We start from the raw sequence: 14,966 nt of genomic DNA on the forward strand, positions 1-14,966 counted from the left end.
CTAAGTGGAATTTACTGCAATGGTGTTGGGAAGCAGCAAAGGACAGTATTGTTTACTAGATGCTAGATTGGGATTGCAGGCTGTGTTTCATTCTGTTTCTGCTGCTGTCTTGCTAAGTGACACAGGGCAAGATATTTTCCCTAATACGTCTCCTCCTCCCTGTCTATGGAAAAGACTTAAGGCTTCTAGTAAGATCTGTAGGTGAAAATTGCTAGGACATGTTACAGTAGAGTTATGTTTTGTATAAAGGATCTAAAATTTGCTGTTTTCCTTCTGTTACAGGTGTGTAGTAAAAATGGTGCAGAAGTATCAGTCCCCTGTTCGAGTCTACAAATATCCTTTTGAGCTCGTCATGGCAGTGAGTAACACTCAGCACTTCTCTTGCGACTAAGGGCTGTAAACTCTGTCTTATTTGACTTAAGGCAGTGGGAGGTGGGAAACCGCAGTTTTGGCTAGTATGTCTTTTTGCCAGTCTTATAGGTACATTGTAGGAATAGAGGTTTAATTCTTATCTTTCATCCTTTATTCAGTTCTTTGTGAAAAATCAGATTAAACTAGATAATTAGTAGAGGAAAAGAAGAAAAAACTTCCATAACGTGTAAGAGTAATAGCACAAAGAAGGAAAAAATGTAACATTTGGGTGAATGGGGTTAGACAGTTTGTGGTCGGACAGTCTTTGCATTTGCACAGAAAAACCCATTCTGGCTAGAATCTATTGATTTGAGCAAAAATGACTGAAAAGTGGTATTAAGATAGCTTCAGCCTGAATATTTTTGGATACTCAGTTTTTCTCATCCAAATCAGTTTGTTAGGATATCTGTATCTAGAACTTAATTCTCAATCACAAATTTCAAAAATTTGTCATTTACAACGTTTGAATTTTGAAATTTTAAAAATTTGAAATTTCCAAAAAAGTCTTCCATATTAATCTTCCCCATTCACCTGATGATTGAAATGCTGGGAAATCTCTCTCTAAATTTTGTAATTTCCCAAAGAGTGTTCAGGGCTGTGATTGAAATTCTTTCGCTGGTGATGCGGAAAGTTAATGTGGCTACAGTGACTTCTTGGACAGGTACAGTTGAGGGGCATATGTGGTATTCTGAATTTTGCTACTATTTTTCAAGGTATATGCCAAGTCTTCTTCTGAAGAGCTTGCTCCTTGTATTTCAAGGGAAGCACTGAGCATTTGGGTATATCTCGGAGATTTGCGTACAGATTCTTTGCAGTAATGTCTGCGCATTTCAGTCCACTCGAGGATTCTCTGAGGGGTTGGTGCTTGAGGCTTTCTTAGTCTGCTGCTTTTTCTATTATCTGTGTTCCTTATTGAACATGGACATTAATTTGCTTTGGTCTGTTAGGGATCAGGAATGAAGATGAAAAGCTATAGCCTACAGATAGTTGAAATCATCCCCATGAGTAGAAGGGAGACCCTGATTTGTGTTTTGTGTCTCTCTTGACAATAGCGCCTCTTTCAAATTTTTGGGAAATCAGTGCCATAAGATTTGCTTATCCAAAACAATCTCCAGTTTTCTATTTTGGTAGTTAAAACTGGATGAGAGATTCTTTGTGCCTAAGTATGTGTGTACCCCAAAGGCAGCAGTACTTCCTCAGCTAAGAACAGTTGTCATTCACCTTCATACTTTCTGATTATCAAAATAAACACTTTCTTTTTTATGCTTGGGTTCCCCCCCACTTCCCCCCCCCCGCCTTTCCAGTCTTCTCTGAGTTTGCGGTGGTTGTTTCACAGCTAAGCCAGTGGCTTTCTGTAGGTACGGATGCAGCCTAAGGCTGCTTGTGGTGGTGAAACTTCTCTGGCTATGTTCTTTGCTATCTTAGTGTAGCCGGTCTTGGAATAAGATAGCAATGTTTTTTTATGAGGAAACCAGTACTTTGCTGTATACATAGTGTTCCTCTTTTCTACTGTCTATATTAGTAGGATAACCCTAACACCAGATGCCCAACAATAGATTGGCTGCTAATACAGGAGTGTGGGTTGCCTCTAGACAAATCCTTTGTAAGCTTGTTAGCAGAATACCTAAAGGCCAGAGTTTGATGGGTTTATTTTTCAAGTTGCTTAATTTTATTTGATTTCAGTTTATTTACTTTCAATTTTGACTTTTTGACATGATAGAACTTACAGTTCCCTGGAGTTTCAAGACTAGGATTGTAAATGTCATCTTTTTGGTGTCGAGCAAACTCAAACTCCTATTATCTTAGCAAAAGTATTAATTCTTTCTTATGTAGATTGTTACTTGTCCAAGGTCACCCAAAGGACTGTGTATGCATTAAAGAACTGAATATAGACCCTTTGATCCTACTCTGTCCTGTGGAAAATGTGTTCACAGCAGGATTTTTTTAAAATCATGAATACCAATGTTGTAAATCCTCTGAAGACGGTGGTGTTCAAATCTAGTGGCAGTTCATGCAGGCAGAGTTGAATGCAGGCTTCTTTATTGTATTTGGTATGTTTAGAGGGAGTCTTCCATTTGTGTGGAGGCAGTACAAATTTCTCGGAGCTGTCAAGTGCTAGCTGTCAGTTGCTGGAAGTTTCACATGGAGCGTAGGCGTACAGTGAGGCTGTTTTGCTCTTGAGCACGTGGTATTGCTGTTAATCTGCTTCAACGTAAATCTGACAGCAGCTTCCTCTGTACTGGGAACCTTGTATTCAGCTGCTTTCATCTTTTCTCCTCAAATGCTTTGTGCAAACCTTTGGAATGCCATGATCTCATACCCTGGCTTATGAGAGGAACCCAAAGGTCATGTGGGTGATCTCAAGACACCTCCTCATTTTACAGGTCCCTATGTCCCCTTCAGCACGATATTCCTGTGCTTGATTCCTCATCTATATGGTGGAGAGGATCATCGTGTTTTCTGTGGTCTGTTCAGGCTGTGTGTCATGAAGTGTATGTTAGAAAAAGTATTTTCATCTAGTACCTCTGGTGTTTGGGTCCCACTGTAGTAAGTAGTGTGCATCTCATTCAGTTATGAAGGTCTGAGAAACAGGATTGTCTTAGTCAAATGAGCCATTGCATCCTGAGCTTATTAAAGCATGTAGTGTTTCCCATGCCTTTCATTCAGCCCTACCATCAGAAACATGATTTATTTTACAGGCTTCTCAAAAATGCATGTTTGCAACTCACCCACTAGACAGCTGCTTAACAGATGAGCCAGTACTTTTACTGACAATATGTTTGTTATAGTGGGTCTCTGCATAATTGTCTATGAATTTACACTCTGCTGATTACTAATAGTTCTGCAGCTCATATTCTAACTTTCGCAGGCCGTAGATTTAACAGATCTTTTGTGTTTCATAACACACATCCACTCTTGGTCTCTTCCCTGTGCATCTGAGGAAGTAACAAGGAATCAACTTAGCAAGTCTCTTTAGGCCATTTAGAAGTTTTGATTTTTTTTTCTCTTGTTCTGCCCCTTTTCTTTTTAAACAAAAGATGATTTTTCCAAACCTGTCCAAATTCACAGTGGTCATTTTCACATGCTTTGTTTCTAATCTGCATTCACACTAAAGGACTGCAAATATTATGCTCTTCAAATTAAAACCACTCCCTGACATCTTTATCCCATATACTTGAAAAGAATTTTGACTTTTCTTTTGCTTTATCTTCTCATGTTTCTATTTGATTTTCTTTTTTCTTTTTTTCTTCTTTGTTTCTCCTTTTAATTGGAGCTGTTCTCGAACAGGTTCTCCTGCCAAGTTCATGCCTCCCAGGACCTGATCTTATGTTCTCTTCAATTAGATCAGCAAGTTTAAGATTGCACACCTCTCCTGATTTTACTTGAGAGCCAAGAAATCCCCAAATGGAAACAGTCTTTTTTTTTTTTTTTTTTATGTAGTATCTGTGTTGCAGTTTTAAAGCTTAAGTTTTATGCTAAAAATGTTATAAAGAGAGGCAAATCCGGAAGGAGGGATATTTCTGCCAAATAGCTCGTGAGCGATAACTTTTTCTGAATGATGCAAATTATTGTGAGCCCTCTCTGACACAGCAAGATAAGGCATTTGATTTGGGTTAGCAAGTCCAAAATGCGTAGTCATATAGGAAATGGAGCTAAGCTTGCATTTTTGATATTATTTGTTGCAACAAAATATTAGGTCAGATAAAATGGTTTCAAACTGAGGCTTAAATTTGGTAGCTTTGTTCCCATTAATTTTAAAAGTACTGTCAGCCCTTTACACTTGCAATTGACATTATCTGCCATTTGGACATACTTTATAGTGTACCCTAATTTTTCTTAGGACTCTTCTTAACATTACGGAATCTGAAACACCCTCCTTAGGAACTCTTACATTGTCTTCTGTACTTAGCATGCAGTTTGAACTGCTTCAGTAGTATTGTAAATGAGGAACTTCTTGACTGTACTTCTGTTTGTTTTAAGTGTGTTGAGAGGACCAAGCAAGGCACTTTGTGTTTAGCTGTTATTCCTACTACTGGGAATTTCCGTTTCTATTGAGTGTGAGTGGTCTTTCTGTGCAGTATGGTGCCAATGGAGGAATAGCATAAGACACAGATCCTGAAAAGGGAACCCTGTACTTGTACGTTTTGGTTAAAGGTATAAAATCCACACATAGACAGCAGTGACATATATTTCTCCCTCCTTGTTCAAGTGGTACTGTTTAGTCTAAGGTGCTTCTGCTATGGTCTCCAGCAAAGTTGCATGCAGTGCTAGTTTGGGACGGGATGTTGTTCTGTGAGCACATCTGCAGCTTGCAGCCTTTTTGTGTCTCATACATCCCTCAATGTCCAAATAACTCTGATTCTCTTCTAGCTTTGGTAGCAATTAACTGTTCTTTGCATTTAATTGATCTAGAGTTCTTGATTTTTTTTTTCCAGATAAGATAAAGTAGGAAATTAGTGGAACCAGGGATGGTGTATGCTTCTGTTTTTAAATAGGGCTTGAATGCTGTGGTAACTAACAAGCTGGGTGGCAAATTTAGTTCAGACTGTGATATTGCGGTTTTATCTAGACTCAAACTACTTTACATGGAACTAGTGGTAGAAAATATTCCTCTCCACCTTCTTAACTCATATCCTGTATCCCAGGCTCATAGCCTATCAAAAGCAATACTCCATGATCTCTTGTGAGATGTTTTTTTGTTGTTTCCCTCCTTCTTCCCCCCATGTGCCCAACCATACCAAAGCAGTCTTACTGGTATTTACTGGATTTGTCAAGCATCCTTGCGCTTGCCTGAAAATAATCAGCCAGGACACCAGCCTTGATTACACTGGCTATTTGCAAATTGGCAAACATGCTTTGAAGTCAGTGAAGCTTTGCTTGTTCACACCCATTGAGGATCTGGCCCACAGTACGTGTTGCAGTTAAACATCCAGTACAATTCAAATCAAAATGCATCTTATTTCACTGTCTTGCCTGCGCTCTTTTGTGCCGAAAGTGATAGAGAGTTTGCATATGCAATCTGGTTGAAAGCAGCTTCTTGCTATGCTAGCTGTCAAGATTAGCTGTAGGAGGAATAACTGAACACTGAGGTTCAGGTCCTGACAATTAGACTTCCTTCTGTTTACCTTTTCAGAATGATTTTTATTTAAACCTTTTCAGCATCAGCATGTATCATGTTACAGATGTTAGATTTTTAAGTAGCTTTATTTGATGACTTCTTCCTGTCACATCTAGCACGTTGATAGTATAAAGAGATTGTTTAAATCCTGATATATTGTGCATGCTCTGCTCTCTAATGCTGTGGTGTTTTAAAGGATTCAGTGTTTCACTGATTGAGGCAATGACTGTTTGGCAGTAGAGCCTCTGAGCCCTCTTGTGCCAGGTAATATAGACACCATAGAAAGCTTAGTTCAAACAGCTTGCAGTATGCATCAGCAGCAGGCAAAATGGTGGGTGAAAGGAGTATAATGCACAAGCAGAATGATAGCTAGTAAGAATCATATTAGTTCTGTGGGTTTGTTTAGAATGACAAGTTCAGTATGCATGTGGCAATATGCATATGCAATATGCATGCACATCCAGATACCAAGACTGCTATCTTGCTACATAAGATTTGCAGATTGGCTGTTTAGGTCAACTACAGTTCAATATTTTACAGTGCTTATAGCACAAATGTATCACAATATATATTTTTGGAGTTTCTACATACTTAATGGTAATTACAGAGTGGAATATCCCAGAATGAAATTACAAGTTATTGTCATTATTCTAAGTGATATCCCAGACTGATTTTTATATAAAGAAAAGTGGAGTCTTAGAAGAAATATTTGATACTGGTTCATAGCCTCTGCTTTCAAGGTTGGGCCCAGGTAAAAAGGAGCACCTTGCTGCATGGAAAACTGAGCAGTTCTGGCAGCTGGAATCTCTCTGAAGCAGTAATGATGATGTGGCTGTGCAGAGCAGCTGAAGGGACTGTGTGGAGCTCCAAGTGCAGCATCTGTGGGAATGACAGAGAGGAGGTGCCTGCAGTAGCTTGCTACCCACAGTATCTTTGGATTTCTGCAAATGGCATGCAGTAGTGTTTGGCAGTATGTGGGCCTACATGCCCTGTGTTCATTTAGCTCCTTTAGAGCTACTATTACGTACATAAATGACACAGTTTTCAGATCCTGTCTGAAATGGAGTTTCTGGTTGAGGTTATGCTAGAATTGAAGAACCGAGATGCAGGGGGAAATATATTTTTAAGTAGTTATTCTTTGGTGTTCAATCCTTGTCAAACACAGTATACATGAAAGAGTTATCTACTCACTTTAACGTGATTGTTAGATATATAGAACTTTTACCTCCTGAATGCAGACAAATGATCTTTGGATTTGGATGCTGTCTTCAGTCATATGTGGTGCAAGGTATTTTAAAGGAAGGCAGCTTCCCTTGTCTCCTCTTTTTCTGCTGTGTTTTGAAAATATTTGTTGCGACTATCTCAAGTTACTGGGTTAACATTTTACATGCAAGATCTACTGTCGGCTCAAGATATGCTGCTTCAGTGTGACTTGATGGTTTTGAGACCGCACAGTCAAGATGCAGTTTAAACATCACAACATCTTACTGCTGAGAAACATTTGGCAACAAAAGTCTGAAAGTAATGATCCCCATGTCAGCTGGGAAGATTTCCTACAGCTGTACTCACTCATTCAGTCCTGCCACCTCCTCCTTTCAATATTAAGCAAAATGAGTGAGCATTAATCAGGCTGTGCAAACAGCTGACATTTCTCTTGAGCTTATGGTGTGGGGTATTTCCCCTCCAGTGAGAAGAAAGTGTTTGGTAAATTTGCTCTACTAGGAGCAAATAGAAGAGCTGTTTATTCATTCAGGGTTCTGGCAAACACCTCCTGACAACATTTGTCCCCTCTGGCCTGCTTAGTGTATACTGTTGTCATCATGCAAATCTCTTCTTTAATAGTTTTGCTTTGCAAGTTCTAAGACTTTGTTTACTTGGAAAGAATGTTTAGGAGAGGTTAGGGCTTGCACAATATGTAGATTTGGAGATGAGATCTGAGCAATTCCGTCATTCAAGGAATCTGCGTAGGGTCTTCCCAGTTCTCTTTGATCGTCTTCTCCAGCTGCAAGATGGAGGCTTACTGCATTAAAGTAGGATGAGTGGCATCTCAAGCTTAACCTGACCAGTGCAGTATAATGCTAGAATGGAAGAGTTCCAAAGCTGCCATTTAATGGCATTCCTGCATAGTGCAAGGAGAGACAATGTAGCTTCAGGTGTCACCAATGCCTTGTATTTCAGTAGAGCCTAAAAACCCCTTCTCTATTCTACAGAATGTATGAATGCAAAAGATAAACCATGATCAGCAGTTTATTATTGAAAAGAGGTGGGAAAATTTGGAACCATCAGCAATTGTAAAATCTCAGCCAGTGTACAGATGGGTTTTGGAGTTTGGTTTTTGTTTTTTTAACTCTTAAGCATAGTCCAGCAGCTTCTGGCAATGACAGATTGTCCTGCTAACTACCAGGGACTACTTTGTGAGTCAACCTTTTTGATTTGGAGTGGTTCATTGGGCAGTATGTGTTTGACATAGCGCTTGTTGTGTTTTGCTCTTCAAGGCTGTAGTCACCTGAGATGTACCTGTTCAGTGCATCTGTCTCTACCCACAATGGGCTATGCAAATATGTGCAACTAACTAGCAATAATTCCTGAATAAGGCATGACTTTCATAGGTATTTGTAAGGGCCGGTGCATTCTGTGCTGTTTGTGACTTGAACTGCGCCCTAAGTTTCTCCTCTTAATAGGCAAATGAAAATGCTGTAGCAGAGTAGCTTAAATAGGATGTTATTTTTTCTCAGGCAGGAGATCGGACACACTGGTGATTTCCTGAGTTAGCTGTGTACAGCTGCAGTGCATGTCCAGGTTTTAGTAGGTTTGCTGTGTCACTCAGTTTTGCTTGTATTGTAATAACCAGCTGCTGCTCTCTGAATTGTTTCTTTCATCAGATCTGAAGAAATGAGGTAGATTATTGGCTGTAGTCCAAGGAGAGACAACACTAGGTCAATGTTTATATCTACAGTTCTGAGGTCCAATGGGCTTCTGACTGTGCAGATCTTCTGTTTCCTAGCAAAGATATTTTTGCTCAGGCTCCGAAGAATTTTGCTCTTTTGCAGCTGCTTTGTATCTCCTTAAAAAGGTGTAACCTTTCCACTGACTTCACTGCATTTTGTATGCCAAATGTCTGTTTGATCGCTCCCCCCCCACCAATTCTTCTGTGTGTACTTTGTTTTGTGCTGTCTGTAGGTAGCAAGAAATAGGTCTCTGTTCTAGCCATTATGGAGTAAATAGATTATTACATCTTGTGAATATGTATGCAGACCTGTGGTTCTCTTCAGCGCTTAGACTAAGTAGTGGAAGGGAGTGCTGGGTAAAATGGTTGCTTCTTGGAAGGCCACATTCTGAAAACACCTGAATCTGGGGAGAGTGATTTATGCGTTATTAGAGCTGGTCAAAATCCATCCACTTCTACCTAGCAATGATAAGGAGTCTCATCCTGCTCTTTAGTCATCTCTTTTCAAAGGGATGATGATCTGGGCATCTTTAGCTTAAAACTTGGTATAATCTCCTCCTCTTTCTCCTTTCCCCTGAATACAGATGTACATATTCTCCCTTTATTCTGGGAAATTGCACATGGCTGTAACATGACCATGAGGAATCTTGTTAGTTAATACAAATTTAAACTTTGTTTAGTCGTGAAAGTTCTCTGCTCCTAGCCTAAGGGCGAAGTCTTCTACTCGTAAACTATTCATATAGTGTTAACCATGGCAGTCTCTGTCTACATCAGGTGAATAATAGCTTAGTTCCTTCATGTGTCTTTTATAATGTCATTTTTCACAGTAACCGAGCTTTTACATGCTTGAAGATCCCCCTCTGAGTTCAGCTTAGCATACAGGAGTCAGTCCATAGATTTTTTTTGTTGTTGTTGTTGTTTTTTTACCATTTCTGTGCTCTTGCCTGCATCTGAAAGCTGATTTCTATGCTGCCATCTCTAAGGATCTCTATATATACACACACACACATATATGTGTAATATATATATATATATATATATATATATATATATATATATATATATATATATACATAAAAGGCAAGCCCATGCAGCCCACTTCAGAGCATCATTCTTCAAATAGAAGGTGGATGTTTTCCTGCTAGCTGCTATTTCAAAATAGCTTGGTGTTTCTGTGGACAGCAGTATTTAGCATGCAGGTTCTTTATGTTGAATCTGCTAAAGGATCTGCATGCTGATAGGGAAGATCCAAGCCAGGTGCCTTTTTGCTCTATATTACTGGAAAGCTTAAAGAGCCTATCTTAGAAAGATGACTGGTGGGGTGAGAAAGCCAGAACTGCTGCTCTGGGAATCAGTATGCAACCTGTGCTGCTTCCTGTATTTTCCACTTCAGTTTTCTTTCATGAACAAAGAGGGTAACATTTCCTCCAGGATATTATGATATGAAACTAGATAATTTAACTTGAGAGCTATGTCTTGCTGGAGCACATTGGACCACTCAGGACTTAGCAAGCAGTGGACTGGAATAAAGTGTCAGGAGTCTGTATATTTGCAGGAAAGTTCAGTTTTCAAGGTGTCTTGTTTCATGCAGTAATTCAGTACTTGGACTTCCTTGTTATTTTGAATTCCTGAGGCCTCTGTTGTATAATTGATTGCAAGGTCACTTGCTGGAAAGGTTGTTGAAACCCACAGAGAAGAAAGGGGAGTAGCTGTTACAAAGATCTAAACCTCTGACACTGTGCTGTAGTTCTCTGGATCATATATGAAGCAAGAATGTTGCAGTCATTATCTATCTACTGGAGATGAAATTGGAGAGGGGAGCAGGAACATTCTTGTACTGTTGATATGTGTAATGCCTAGGTACTACGAAGATGAAGAACTCAAGGGAGGACTGCTGTGCTCTGGAGCAAGGTGGACAAGCAGGCATGTGGTGGACAGGGTGTAGAGCAGGGTAATCTTCACTTTTCTCTGTGGTTGTGAGGCTTAAGAATGTCATTTTTTGTTTTTGACACTCATATGCTTGTATGACATGTTCTCTTTTGGCATCCAGTTGACCTTCAGAGCAATCTGTTATCACAGATGCATTTTTAAAAAACTGTTTGTTGTGTATTTGATCAGCAATTTAGAATACTTTTAAGTATGGCTTCCTTGTGTTGCCCACAAAGGCTCTATTATCGGGGAAAACAAACTATTTAGGTGATTTTGGCTATCACAGTGTTGTCCCATAATCTCATTGGCCAGCATAGGTAAAATTGCCCTCTGCAGACACATTTCTCAGCAGATTGCTGGCCAAACCTTGTTACTGCCTGGCAAAAACTCCATCAAAACTCTTTACTGATTTTATAGTCAGGCATATCACAGCTGGTTAATTGTGGCTCAGTGTGGTTAATCATCTGTCAGCTCCTGTGGCACTAATTCGTCTTGGACTGAGATGTAGAGGTCATCTTGTAAGCAGTCTGAAATACCCTGTCCGTGCCATCTCTAATCATGCTTACGTAATAAAATTGGATGTTCCCCTTCCCCAGCACCCCAGGCAGTGGCAGTCGTCCTACCGCTATTTGGCCACGTGGGTTCCCTCAGCACGCATGCTAAGGTGATTTAGAATAGCTGTGAAGGTCAAGCCAATGTCTATGTTTGTATGAAGATGTCACTAGCCTTTGCACAGATTTCCCCTCTTGTTTTCCCTTCAGTATAAAATGAAATTTTGGCACTATTGAAACTCAGTATCTGATACGATTTTTTTCCTGCATGATTTAAAGTAAAACATCATTTCACACCAGAAATTTTCATTTGTTTTCTACTCCAGAATTTTTTTATATTTTAAATGCACCAAAGAATGAAGGTTGATAATTCCACGCAAAATACCTAGAAGAGTTGAAACAATCTGAAATTCCTCTGTCTTCACTGAGCTCTACCGTAAACTTAGAACTTTAATGATGTGTAATTTCAATCTGAGGGAGATTTGTATGAAGTTTTAAATGACATTTGTATGTTGGTCAGATGATGTATGCAATCTAATATGAAAAGCAGTTGCTCTGGTTTCTGCAACAATATTTTTGTGACAAATCTAGGACAAAAGCTTAATGTAAAGAAAGTCACTTGTGGGCCTGAGCCTGAGTCAACCAGCTCTTGTGAAACAGTTGTATTGGGGGTGAAGTGGTCTCTTAAGAAGCACGCTACTGTGAATGTTTAAGAAAAGAATTATTGTAAACTGGGCTGTTAAAATAGTTTGCTTGGTTAATCAGGTGTGTGCAGTGCCCTGGGTTGCCTAAACAGCTCCTGCAACAGCTGTTGATTTCCTTGGAGATTTTCTTTAGTCAGCACTGACTTCATGTCAGATCAGAAGACTGCTGGAAAATGCAGCCCAAGCCTGGGATTCAGTGTGAAGTGTTGGCTTGTTTGGGCTGGAGGATCTGCAGGTGAGCACAGTGTTAGCTAGTTTTGCCTGCATATGTTAATACCAGTAGGGTTTAGAAGAGGGGAGGAAGTGGCTTCACCAAACCTTTCTTTTCTTCTCCCCTTTCCCCCCCCCCCCCCCCCCAATTTGATTCTGTTCAAAACTTCAGTCATCAAGGTTGTTAGTTTTAAGAAATCTTGTGGGCATGGTCTTAGGAAAAAGAGGTGACCTGATACTACTGTACTTGTTTGTGGAGAGGAGATGGAGGAGTCAGAGAAGGGAGAGACAAATCCTGGTTCCTGTACACTAGTCAGTGCAGAGTTACTGCAGCAAGGAGATGAAAGGGCAAATGCAGGCAGATTAGCTGCTGATGTATTAAAACAAGCTAATACTAAGCCTTTCATTTGACTCGGATGTTCTGTCATTCACTCTGCAGAATCATAGAGGAGAAGAAAATGGCCAGTTTTTGCAATGGCTGACAACTTCTAAGACACTTTTCTGTCTTTAACTTCCAACAATTTCTCTGAAGCAGAAATGTACTGTTGTGTTTAGATACTGATTTTGATAAGAGGATACTGGGTGCAAGAGATGGAGTAGTCCCCTGATAGCTCAGTCTCTTCAGTGGTTTAAGATCAGGCATGTTAACAGTATAATTTTATTGTGCCTGAAGCATGGCATTTCAGCTGTCCTTCATATGTCTCAGCCATTTTTGACCTGCTATATTTTTAGAGTGGTTGAGCAAGGAAGATTAGCAAAGGACTTAACATTGCTGTGTGAAAGGAATTCTTTTTCAAATATGGAAACGCTCTGCCTATTTAAGTGATAGGTTTTGGTTGTTATCACTGTTATCACTAGGGCGGTGCATTGACATGACTTTGTTCTTTCTCCAGATGTTGTTAACTCTCTGAAGCAGTAACTGTGTGACTGTGCTGTTTTAATAGTTGTCCTAGTCTTGTTTTTGCTATATTTAATGACAATTTTTTTTGAGAAGCCTATCTCTGCGTAAGTCAGATGTTTACATAGCGGAGAAAGCAACTGTGTTTTGAGAATCAGCAGTTTTTCTTCAAATCAGGGTCAGACATACCTATGTTATATTCAGTAGAGTTGTATGGGACTTCATTTGCAAAGTGGTCTTTCAGTGGAAAGGAGGCTCTTAAAACTCAGTACTTCTGGTAAAAGTGTTGAAGTGAGGCTTTTGGAGATGATCCCTGTGCTCTGATCATTCAGTGTTCTGGAAGAAAAGATCTTGTTTCTCTGTCAATTCCCTTCCAAATGTTTGTGGCACAAGAAGTAGAAGAAGAGAAGTGAGATCACTATACTTGGGCCTTTCTTCCAGCCTAGCTGCTGGGAGAATTAGGTGGACTTGGGCCAGCCTTTGTTTTCATATAGTTAGTCCTTGCTCATTGTAATCTTGGAGTCCTGGAACCTAATGTGTTGTCCACTTGCATGGAGCTGAGAGCTGAAGTAGGGGAGTACCTTGCATGAGTGCAGCCAGCAAGAGATATGGTGCAGCATAGCTGAGGGTGAGGAGGGCTTACCACTCCTAGAAAGACTGAAGCGTGAGGGGGAAAAAAAACAGGGATATTTAGACAAGCATAATTTGTTAGGTGTCTGCACAGTCCTAGTGCCGTTCTTCTACGAACCTGCTGGCATTCAAGGTGTTTTCTAGCCTCTATGCTAACTGCTGTTTTCTGAAGTCATGGGATTAACTGGGGGCAGTGTTCTTTTGGGATAGGGTTTCTGGTTAAGTTTTTTGCTCTAGTAGCTAAAAATGGATAGTCTGGATGGCCTGAAGAGACTTTTGCTTATATATGCTAGAAGAGAAAAGATTATCAAGGAAGAAAAGAGTACCCTGAGACAGCAAAAGATGGTAATTTGGAGTATAGAGGATTGGGAGAGGGCAGGTGGAAGAACAGGTAAGAAGTACTAATTTTGCCCTGAGAAAGTTAGCATGCTGATAGCTGTAGACCTCAGAAGGCAAGTTATTAACTTTTGCTGTGTGACCCTTGAGAAAAGTGTGGTTTACTAGGAAGTGGGTAGCTGGGAGCATCCTTCAGCAGTGTCTGATATCCTTCCATGAATTTCTATCATGACAAGTTAAGCTTCTTAAAGCAATGAGTTTGATTTTTTTTTTTTTTTTTTTTTTTTTTTGGTCATATGCACCCAGGTGTTGGAAATAGTCGTTTGCCACGGGAATTTTTGTATTTATCTAAAACATGTTTTAGGCTTTCTGAAAGATGCCTTGCAGGCACAGCGAAAGTTGTCCAACAAAGGTAGCAAAGTGGGTAGAAGGTTACTTAGAAGGGGAGGATGATTTAAATACTTATGTACTTTGTTTATGGCCAGAATTTCAGTTGGTGGTCACGGCTTGCACTCTCCTTTGGATACTAGAGCAATAGAGTAACCTGAAATAACTTATGTTCCATTGGGAGATCTAGGAAGAAGAGATAGGGCATGTATCCTTAAGTGCCTGAGCTATTTTAAGAGCAGGTATTATTCCCAGCATCAGGGTACGTAAGTATGTACTGGGGCAACCAGTCTTTCAAACTGCTGTGATAATAGGTAATGCAGCCCTCCTTGAGCATGCCCATAGCATTGTGCATGTGTTACCAGTACAGCTGATCTCAGTCATGATCACATTAACTCCTTTTTTGTGGTAGGTAAAAGTGTAAATGCTCTTGAGAGAATTACGTGCTGTGTAAGATGCTTGTGTGTCTCAGAAGATGAAAAGATTGCAGTAGCTCATAGAGGTTAAGCACACAGAACGATAGCAGAAAAATCTTATGACCAAAGTGGTCTAACTCTCTCTGAGAGAGTGCACAGGTTCTCTAGTGACAGCTGTAGTTGAATCCCTGACTGCTTATGCAGTGTATGCTGGTGTTGCTTCAATTACGTACTCATAATAGCATCCTCATATGCAAGACTTTTTTTTCAGAAATTCAAGAAAAATGCTTCATCCTCTAAAGATCTTGCAATATAATGAGATACTGACAAGTAGGGAGAAGTTGAGGGGGGGAAGCAACAGTAGGTAACATTTATGCAATTTAACTTCATTTGCTGCAAGTGTCATGGAAAAGTGGATTTTTGGTAGA

The 14,966-nt window shown here is 39.9% G+C and overlaps 1 protein-coding gene across 1 annotated transcript in view; it reads left to right on the forward strand.

The window, feature by feature from the left end:
- The first annotated feature begins 286 nt into the window (after window positions 1-286).
- SEC14L5 (SEC14 like lipid binding 5) overlaps window positions 287-14,966 on the forward strand; it is a 32,595-nt gene continuing 17,915 nt past the window's right edge. The window contains exon 1 of the mRNA XM_062588302.1: window positions 287-358. Coding sequence (XP_062444286.1) covers window positions 296-358 — 63 coding nt within the window. The 5' untranslated portion in view covers window positions 287-295. The remainder of the gene's footprint in view (window positions 359-14,966) is intronic.

The sequence above is a fragment of the Rhea pennata genome, chromosome 15 (genome assembly GCF_028389875.1).
Source record: "Rhea pennata isolate bPtePen1 chromosome 15, bPtePen1.pri, whole genome shotgun sequence".
Lineage (NCBI taxonomy): Eukaryota > Metazoa > Chordata > Aves > Rheiformes > Rheidae > Rhea > Rhea pennata.